A 9,779-nucleotide genomic window follows, 5' to 3' on the forward strand; every position below is an offset into this window, starting at 1 on the left:
TGGCTCAGACACAGCTCTGCTGGGGGACATTTTCCCAGCCTGGAAGGGATTCACTTAGCGAGAGTTGGGCCCCAGCAATGCCGGCTCCKTTCTGTGCCTGTCCTCTGTCCTTGAGCCCAGCACTGCCTTGTTCCCAGCTGCTCACTCTCKATTTGGAAATGACTCCACTCTCCCGGCTGGAATTGAGCCATTTAGGGGTCGATCTCTCCTATTTCCCCTCGTACTAAGAGGACATTGGGGATTTTCACCCCGGATTGAGGTGCTGTTGTGCCCCCTGCACTGCCCCTGTCTCCTTGTCGGGGTTTGGGGTTTAGTGTGGTGTTGACATGGGAGGTAATGGGATGTGATTGTCAGGCTGAGCTGGCACCTGCCTGTCCTTGCGTGGCCCCTGTGCTTTTTGTCTCCATAAATGCACACAGAGAGCTCCCCAGGCCAGAGCTCTCCTCCCTCCCTCCTGTCCCTCTGACATCCCAGGGCCACTCCGGGCTCACGGTGCCCACAGCAGCCATGGGGCTGCTCCAGTTCAGAATTTGGGATAAAATCCTGCTCTTGCTGGGTTTGTCCCCTCAGAGGAGGCTCTTGCTGGGTGGATGCACGGCTGCCTGGCCTGACTGTACCAGAACCTGGAGAGAGGAAGGGCATTTTCATAAAAGGCTGGCTGAGCCATGGATCAGGGCTTGCTACAGCACAGAAATGGCCTAAAAAGTGKCCCAAATGGCCGTGTGATGCTGAACTGCGTGCTGGCATTCCAGAGCTCGCTGCCATTGCCTCCTGGCTGCTCCAGAGCAGAGAGATGGGAACAGGGAGAAAATGTTCTGTGCAAGGTGGGGAGCAGTGCCTGGGGAACAGTCAGGTAAAGAGAGGTGATAAGAACAGGATTGGAGACTSTGGGCTGGTGCTAGTGAGACACAAATCCCATGATGGATCTGTAGAAACATTTACAGATCAGGAAAGTTGGATGGATGTCAGGGGCACAGAGCCAGCAGCACAAATCCCCCGTGGTTGTGGCCCTCCCAAATTTCCTTCAGTAACGCAGACCAACACAGCGGGATTGGACTGGATGAGAGAAAATGTTCAAACAGGAAYCAACACAGGCAAGAGGTGCAGGGAGGAGATGTCTGTCTGTCTGTCCCTCCTGAGTGTGTCCAGGTAGCTCCAGCTYGAATCCAGGAGTGCTGCAAACCCAAGAGAGGGATGACTCTCAGCAYTCCCTGCTCAGGGTCTCAGAACACGTGGGGCAGGGTTTGATGCCAACTGGAGCATCATCACTTATTGAAAACCAGGACCCCTCCTGGTCCCAGGGATTCCCAAATGCAGCTCCAAGCTCTGCTCCTGGAGCTCCTGCTATTTCCTGGCAGCTCCTCTCATGCTCAGCAGCTGCTCCAGGGGTGGTTCCACATTCCCAGCCCTCCCCACCATCCCAGAGCAGGAAGGGTTAAATCCTCAGCTCTGCCATGCGCTCATGAAATTATTTCAGACCAGACATTTCTTTACTTTTGCCTGAATTTCTCCATCTGGGAAGCAGGGCAATGAATCCCATCTCCCCAAAGCACATGGGAAGAGGAATTGTCTGTGGCACACCGGGAGACYGGCCCTGCTTTATTCCATTTTGTCAGGAGAATTTGGGAATGCCTGAGAAGCCTGGGCTTCTCCRTGGCAGAGCCAAGTCTGTAAGGAGAGGAAATGTTCTTCAGGTGATGGAAAATGCCAAGGGTGTTTCTTTGAAAGCTGTGGGACTTGTCTGACMCCTCCTGAAATGGGAGCTTGAGGCTCCAGCCATGCTCCCTCTGCTCCCCATGGCCGCTGAACTCTGTGAACTCACACCAAAATCCTTCATTATTCAGCGTTTGGTCATCGGCCAGAATCATCTCTGTGGAGATGAGCTGCAGTGGGCTGAGCTCTGCTGAGCACTCCACCACCTTCTCAGCTCACTTCTGCATTCCTTCCCCTTGTTCTCCCGGCCGGTGCCTCCCTGGCACATTTCTGGGAATTGTTCCCTGTTCCTGACACAGCTCTGGGCTCTGCACTTCCTGCTGCCAGACAGCCCCAGCAGCCCCGGGTGACAAGAGCATGAGGAAACACTTTCCTTGAGCATTTTCTTGTTTGCTACCAAAGGCAGCGGCTCAATTAGCACGAGAGCACTCGAGGAGGGGCTGCTCCTTGGCACTCCGTGGTTCCAGCCTGGCACAGCCAAGGGGGTTGGGGTTTGTTTGCACACTTGGTTCTCTGGTGCTCCACGGGGTGTGTTTGCCCTCAGTGAGAGCCATTATACACAACGGGATTTCGGGCAGAAATTCCTCCCTGGGAGGGTGGTGAGGCCCTGGCACGGATTGCCAGAGAAGCTGTGGCTGCTCCATACCTGGAAGTGTCCAGGGAAGGTGCTCCACACCTGGAAGTGTCCAGGGAAGGTGCTCCACACCTGGAAGTGTCCAGGGAAGGTGCTCTATCCCTGGAAGTGTCCAGGGAAGGCTGCTCCATCCCTGGAAGTGTCCAGGGGAGGCTGCCCCATACCTGGAAGGTCAGGTTGGACAGGGTTTGGAGCAGCCTGGGCTGTGGAAGGTTTCAGTCAGGTCTGTGGAAATGTCCATCTGTCCATCCCTTGCACACACACGTGCATTGTGCACCCCTGTTCCAGTGACAGCCTGGTTTCAGTTGGTCTGCAGAGATGTCCATCTGTCCATCCCTTGCACACACACGTGCATTGTGCACCCTGTCCCAGTGACAGCCTGGTTTCAGTCGGGTCTGCAGAGATGTCCATCTGTCCATCCTTTGCACACACACATGTGCATTGTGCACCCCTGTCCCAGTGACAGCCTGGTTTCAGTTGATCTGCAGGAAGCTTTCTCCCTTGCTGGGTAGAGCTGCTCAGCTGCAGGAAGTGAAACTTTGCAAGGGGAACTGTCTGGCCCAAAACTGCTGTGGATGGGTATTTGGCTAAACTGAGACTTGGAAGGTTTCTGGTTACACCCTGAGCTGCACTGTGACCTCCTGAGTGTCCCGTGGGTGCCTTGCATTTGGTATCTTGTGATTTTCTGTACCTTCCGCATTTTTTGCAGCAGAAACTGCTGAGGCAAATCTCCACCAAAAATCCCAGAGTGGAGTGACTGAGCACCYGCCCTTCCCCTCCATGCATGGGTTGGCCCCAAAACACAGCTCTGACCTGGGTCCAGGAGGTTTGGGGTTGCTGCAGGTCACAGTTTGATGAGGGAGGAAGTTCAGATTGTCACCAGTGAGACACAGCAAGGTGATTGATCACCCAGCTCAGAGATTCTCCTGCTGCCAGCAGGATCAGTCTCTCCTATGGGAGCAGACCTTGGGAAGCACAAACAGCTGTGACCCTCTGGAGAAGGGATTTGGGTGCCATGGCTGGTTTCTGACRTGCTGTGTGCCCACATCTGAGGGCACAGGGAGTGCCAAGGGCTGGGAGTCCCCAGGGCAGGGCCAGGCAGCAGCAGCTGCAGGGAAGGAGGGTGAGGAGGGTGAGGAATGCAGCTCCTCTCCTGGATCCCAGCAGTGACACCGGGGTCAGTGTGGCACAGCAGTGACACCCTGAGCGGGGCAGTGCCAGGGCTGCAGGGCTGCAGCTCTCATGGGCAGGGAAATGTTCCCTCCTGCTCCAGGCATGGAGGATGCTGCAGATTCCTTTCCCATCCTCGTTTCCCTTCCCTCACCTGGGCACAGGTAGCAGCCGGGTGGAACCCCAGGGCAGGATTGTTTTCTGTGCCTTGAACTGATGYAAGTGGACAGCAGTGGCAGCAGCCAGCCAGGGCAGCACCTGCTGGRATTGATTCACCATAATCCTTCAATCAGGGGGGCAGGGACCCTCCTTCTGTGAGGCTCTGAGATCCCGCAGCTCCTGAGGGGAAGGAAAGAGCTGCTGGGAACTCCCAGCTGGGAATGGCTTGGCCAAGATCAACCATCCCTTTCTTGTTTCATCCTTTCTGACTGAGAACTGATCCCAGAGGTTGCTTCCTCCTGTGCACTGCCCGATGCTGGGACACACACAGCCAAATCCTGTCCTGCAGTGTCCTGTGGATATTCCTGGAGTTGAGTCCCAGCTCTGGGAGCTCTGTGAGCTCTGTGGAGAAGCCCCAGTGACCCACATGAGCAAACATCTGCAGTCAGCAGCACAGCACAGCTGGGGACTCCCAGGGGATTGGCTCTTCCTGCTGCAAATGAGTCGGGCTGAACTCAGCCCAGATTCTTGGAAAGAGGTGGATTGTAGGATGGGAGTGGGGAGAGATCAAAGGCGATTAGCAGCAATCGTGTGGGGAGGATGTGCAGCCAGACAGGCTCTGTTCCCACACACAGACACAGGGATGTGTCACAAGGAGCCAGCCCCGGGCCCTAGGGATGGTGGTGCTGGTGATTGTCCTGTGCATCCTCGGGAGCACAGGGGTGAAGGACAGAGGGAGCTGCAGTCATCGGGCAGGGCCAGATGGTCACTTTATCCCTGTCCCTGGTTTAGTCACCCTCTTTGATTAAATTATATGGAAAAATCACGGGGAATTCCTTCAGTGCTTCCCAAAAGTGTGGAGGAAATGCATGAAATGGGGTGGAGTCATTTCAGGAAATCCAAGGGCTTAGAGCTCTACACCATCTGCCTTCCCACAGCCTTCAGCAGGGATCCAGCCTGGAATGASTGGCTGGGGTCAGATTAAGCAGATGGATGTGGATTTGAGCCTGGTGCAGTGTCCRTAACAGACGTGCAAGGCTGAGCTGTCTCCCACCCCAGTTTCCCAATTCCTCATGTTTCCCATGGAAGGGTAGAGCTGCCCTGCTGTAGGAGTGGGATTGAGGATGGTGCATGAAGAGAGCGATGAAGAGGAAGGGTACAGAGAGCTTTGCCATGTCCCCTTTGCTCCAGGGGAGCCGTCCCCAAGGGACAGCAGTGCCAGGTCAGGGATCAGCACCCAGGTGCCTCCAGATCCTGCCTGTCCCCTGTCAGTGACCCTGTGCAAACCCCATCTCTGTGACACCGATCCGTCATCGTGTACCTTCATACTGCAGTGCAATGCTGGGGACAGACCAGGAGAATGGGAAATCCTGTAAAATGCTCACTCCAGGACTCTCTAAAGGCCACTGAGAGCCCTGGGAGAGCTGCCAGCCCCTGTCCTGTGGTGGGTTCTGTGCACAGACCCTGCCAGGGCTGGAGCTCACATCSTGTCCACACTCTGCCACTGGCGGAGCTTCCCCCGAGCCAGCTGCCAGCACGGGGTAAAAATAGGAAGTGCTAATCCTTATCCCTTCAGCTCTTGTTGCACTGTCTGCAGAGAATAATTGTCCCTTTGAATCAGAGATCAGAGTCCACCTTCTCCAGCACCTCCCGCCTCCACAGCAGCCCCCTCCCTGTGGCTGGATGAAATCCTGCACATTTTGAGGGTCCACAAGCAGAAATGCTCTCTCTGATCACACCTGTGTGGGCACTCAGCCTGGCTGCAGTAATTCTGGGGGTAGCAGAGGCAGGAATTAACCTGGAAAAGTGTGATTTTCTTGCTATCCTTCTGCATACGCCCTCTCATTCCAGAAGAGACAAGTCAAAACCCTCGTGTTGAGCACCCTCTCTGTCCAACATCTGCAAAGCTCTCATTTTCTTGCTGTTTTACAGGTAAAAGATGAAAAAAACATACAGGAAACRTTTGACCTAAGTGACTATGAGAAATGTGAAGAACTCAGGAAGTCCAAAAGCAGAAGCAAAAAGAACCACAGCAAATTTACCCTTGCCCACTCCAGGCAGCCTGGAAACATGGTTGGTGGGGTTTGCCTGCATGCAAAGAGCCTGGCAGGGATGTGGGTGTTCCTGGGGGTGCAGGGAAGGGAGGGATGGGATGTGGATGGTCCTGGAGTTTTGCTGTGTGGGGTGGACAGGGCTGGAGGTTTGGCTCTGCCTTTTCTGTAGAGGCTGCAGGGCTCACACTGTGAGTTCCAGCACTGACCTGAATTYCCTCTTTTGTAGGCACCAAATCTGATCTTCCTGGCTGTGAGTCCGGAAGAGAAAGAGTCCTGGATTAATGCCCTCAACTCTGCGATCACACGTGCTAAAAACCGGATCTTGGATGAGGTGAGCAGGATTTAGGCTGGGCCCTGGCTCCCCTGTCTGAACCTGGGTGAACAGYCCTGTCTTGGGGACACATCCACACAAATTGTCTGTAGAAACCTCCTCCCACTGCTCAAGGGGAGTGTGAAAGTCCCAGTTACACAAAGCACCTTCTGCAGGAAGAACAGCAGAGCAGCCCCAGTTCAGCCTCTTCCTGGGGACACAGGGTGTACTCAGAATGCCAGGTCAGGCCGAGCATTCCCAGTTTCTTCCACTGGGAAGAAGAACCTACCTGGAGCAGGCTGTGCCCTCGCTCCAGGGCTGACTCCACATTAATGTTTCATGGCAGCCCTTCCTCACTTCAGACCTGTCTCAGATCTCCCRTTCACACTCAGCTTCCCATGGCACTGCCAGGAGGTTCTTTCCTCTCCTGGATGGCAGCACAGAGCCTGGAGTGAAGGAAAACCAAGGTCAGGCTGTGGGAGAGGCTTTAGAGCAGGAAGAAGCACAGCAAACATCAGGAAGGATGACTTCCAGGGAAGTCTGTGATGTGAACCTTTGGAAGCAGGTTCAGTTGTCAGGAATTACTTGAGCAGATCTGATCCATCCCAGCACAGAGGGGAGAGGACAGGGGAACACTGGGCCTGTCTGAGGCTGGATCCCACATGCCATTCCTGCCAGTGTCCTGATGGCAGCTCCAGGAGCTGGCAATGGCTGGCAATGGCACAGTGATGTGCTGTGCTCACAGTTTGTGTCACCCTGCAGGTCACTGTGGAAGAGGACAGTTTCCTGGCCCACCCAACRCGTGACAGAGCCAAGATCCAGCACTCGCGGCGTCCTCCCACGCGGGGTCACCTCATGGCTGTGGTGAGTACAACCAACCCCAGACACTGCTCAGGTGGAGCTCCCGTGGAGCTGCTCCACTTTGGAGTAAGYGCAAGGAGAGCTGGTGTTGGAGCTCTGTCCTGAACTGAGAGCTGCCAGAAAGACACTTGTGGGTCATCAGCTCTCGTCCTCTGCTCTCGTGGACCATTGCACTGTACAAACCTCCTGCACTGTACTCCCATTGCAACTCCTGCAAAACTCCCATTGCACTGTACAAACCTCCTGCAAAATCCTCATTTGCCATCGCTGACAGCTCCTCCAGGTTCCTGCTGGGAACAGCCAGGGAGCTGCTCATGGGTGGCAGGGAGGGCTCAGCCCCAGTGCTTTGGGTGTGTGGATCTGCAGCTCGGTCCCCTCAGCCCCAGGCTGTGTCACTGTGTCACTGTGTCACTGTGTCACCACTCTGTGGGGTGTTTGCAGAGTGGACACCCTCGGAAGGTGCAGCCATTCTCGTGCCAATGCATCTCTGCTTTCTGCTCCTCCAGGCATCTACCTCAACCTCGGACGGAATGCTGACCCTCGACCTGATCCAGGAGGAGGACGCCTCTCCGGAGGAGCAGGGCACCTGTGAGCAGAGTTTCCGGGTGGATCTGGACAAGTCTGTGGCACAGCTCACGGCCGGCCGGCGCCGCTCCGACTCGGAGAACACCAAGGCATGGGAGCAGGGCCGGACAGGGAGCCTCCCCCGGCACGAGGTGACCGCCTGGGACAGAGCTGGCCAGCGCAGTGACTCCTGGGGCAAAGGGACCATGTACACACCGCAGGTCCCCAAAAAGCTCTCGCACTCAGAAAAGAATAAATGTGCCTCCATGGAAGAAATCCTGTCCCGACAGGACTCTTCCACACACCGGGCGGTGCTGAGGAAGGGGCTGGAGGCTCAGTTTGCCTCAGCAGAGCCGGAGCAGCTGTCCCGGATACAGGAACTGGTTGCACTGAAACTGGAAAAAACTCAGGAACTGCTCACAGAAGTGAAGGGCTATGGGGAGGGCAAGAGAATGACCAAGGACTCCAACACCAGCACCACCATCACCACCACCTCTTCCTCATCATCTTCCAAGTCGGACTCTGAAAGGATCCTGCAGGAATCTGAGAGGCTGCTGGGGGAGGCTTCCTCCACCTGGAGTCARGCCAAGAGGGTGCTGCAGGAGATCAAAGAGCTGAGGGACCTGTACAAACAGTTTGAGCTGCAGCAGTCAGACTCGAAGCCCAAACAGAGCTCACAGTCGCAGTTTAGGAAGAGCATGATGTGAAGGCAAGCCTTGGATGGGAGGGAGGGACTGGGGAGGGCGGCCGTATGGTTGATTTTTTTTTTAATTATTATTATTTACAGTGTTCAAAAGAGTGAAAAGGTGCCTGTTCTCACCCAAATTTGCTTCTCAAAGCTTGGATCCTTCCTTTCCTCCATCGCATCCCCTGATGAATCAACGCAGTGTTCCAATAAATCAGTTGCAGTTTATACCTCCTTTGTAAGAGCTCCCTTTGCACCCCAGCCCCAGCTCCTGTCATGTTCTGAGGACGAGAGTGAGGAGCAGTTCCAGAACTGCCCGTGCCTGCCTGGAGCAGCCCTTGGGGCAGAGCTGGATAAGCCCTGGCATTGCTGCTGTCATGTCTGGGCTGTGTCCCACACTGTATCTCCTTCACCAGAACACCTGCCCTGTTCCCTCACCATCCTCKCAGAAATAAATGACATTAAAAGGTCAAAAAAAGGTGTCCATCCTCACCACGGCCTGGAAAGCTCCGTCATCCAGAAACTCTCCTGAAGATGTGGGAAGTCCAGGCTGGCCTCCAGCATTACRCAGGCCATCGAGGCATTTGCTGGCTGTAGCTCGAGAGCTCTGTCCTGGCACAGTCTCCTGGAGATTTTGGGGCTGCCAGATGTTATTTTGGGGTGCACACAGAGCCYTCTGAAAGGGCAGCAGGGATGCAATCCGTGTCCACCCTGATCCTGTCAGGCCATTCATGCTCCACTGATCCCATTGGCCCCAAGCAATGGGAGGCAGCAGGGATGTGTCTTCCCTTCTGTGCAACCAGAGGATCAAAGCCTTAGATTCGACAACAGTTGAGGGTTTKGGGGCTTTTCCATTCTATTTTCTCTTTTTTTTCACCTTCTTTTTTTCACTGAAAGATTGGGGGTGTGTGCAGGAGCCAGACACCACAAGCCAACGGCAGTTTGGGTACGTTTGCCTCGCTCTCTCAGGTGTCACAGTCAGACAGCAGCAAGCTCTGCTTGGGCTGCCCAAGATCAGAATCAGCCCCGCTGGAACGAAAGCTGAGCCCAGAACAGAGCTCAGATCACAGGCTGGCTCAGCTTTCACACCCATGGGCAGGATGTGGCTGTCTCACAGGTTCGCTCATGTGGTAACATCCAACTGTTCCTTGTTTTTTGAAAGGAAACCTAATTCCCTAACCTACATGGCAAATAGTCCACGAAAACATTAAACCCACAAAGTTATTTCCTAATCGTAGTCGGTGTTTTTCTTTCCTGGCTGTGATGAAAAGATTTTTTTTTAATTAAAGAAAATATAAAACCAAGCCCAAAACCTTTCTCAATGAGTTTGGCTTAACCAGACTGCAGTGATACTTCCAGGGATAACTTTCAGTGCTTTTCCATATTGATTAACTGGATTGCTCCACAAAGTTTTTCGCAAGGAACCACTGAGCCTCACTTGTGACTTCCTGCATCCCAGGTAGTGCCAGCAAGGTGCTGTTTTTGTGACTTCCTCAGCAGCACCTCTCCTTAAATGTTGGGATGGTTTCCATGCTGCTGTGAGCCGAGGCTCTGGAAGAGCCACCACACGCTCCAGGAAGGGCTGAAAGGTCCCCCAGCACCAGCAGCTGTTGGGCACACCTGAGCTGC

The 9,779-nt window shown here is 54.6% G+C and overlaps 1 protein-coding gene across 1 annotated transcript; it reads left to right on the forward strand.

Annotated features, from left to right (window-relative positions):
* The first annotated feature begins 5,691 nt into the window (after positions 1-5,691).
* PLEKHO1 (pleckstrin homology domain containing O1) lies at positions 5,692-9,441 on the forward strand. Its single transcript, XM_057385777.1, has 4 exons — positions 5,692-5,749; positions 5,957-6,061; positions 6,803-6,904; positions 7,408-9,441. The coding sequence occupies exons 1-4, from the start codon at positions 5,747-5,749 to the stop codon at positions 8,170-8,172; spliced, it is 975 nt and encodes a 324-aa protein (XP_057241760.1). The 5' UTR covers positions 5,692-5,746; the 3' UTR covers positions 8,173-9,441.
* The last annotated feature ends 338 nt before the right edge of the window (positions 9,442-9,779 follow it).

This window comes from Malurus melanocephalus, unplaced genomic scaffold (genome assembly GCF_030028575.1).
Source record: "Malurus melanocephalus ecotype Western Australia unplaced genomic scaffold, MMel_1.1 scaffold_865, whole genome shotgun sequence".
In the NCBI taxonomy this organism is placed as follows: domain Eukaryota; kingdom Metazoa; phylum Chordata; class Aves; order Passeriformes; family Maluridae; genus Malurus; species Malurus melanocephalus.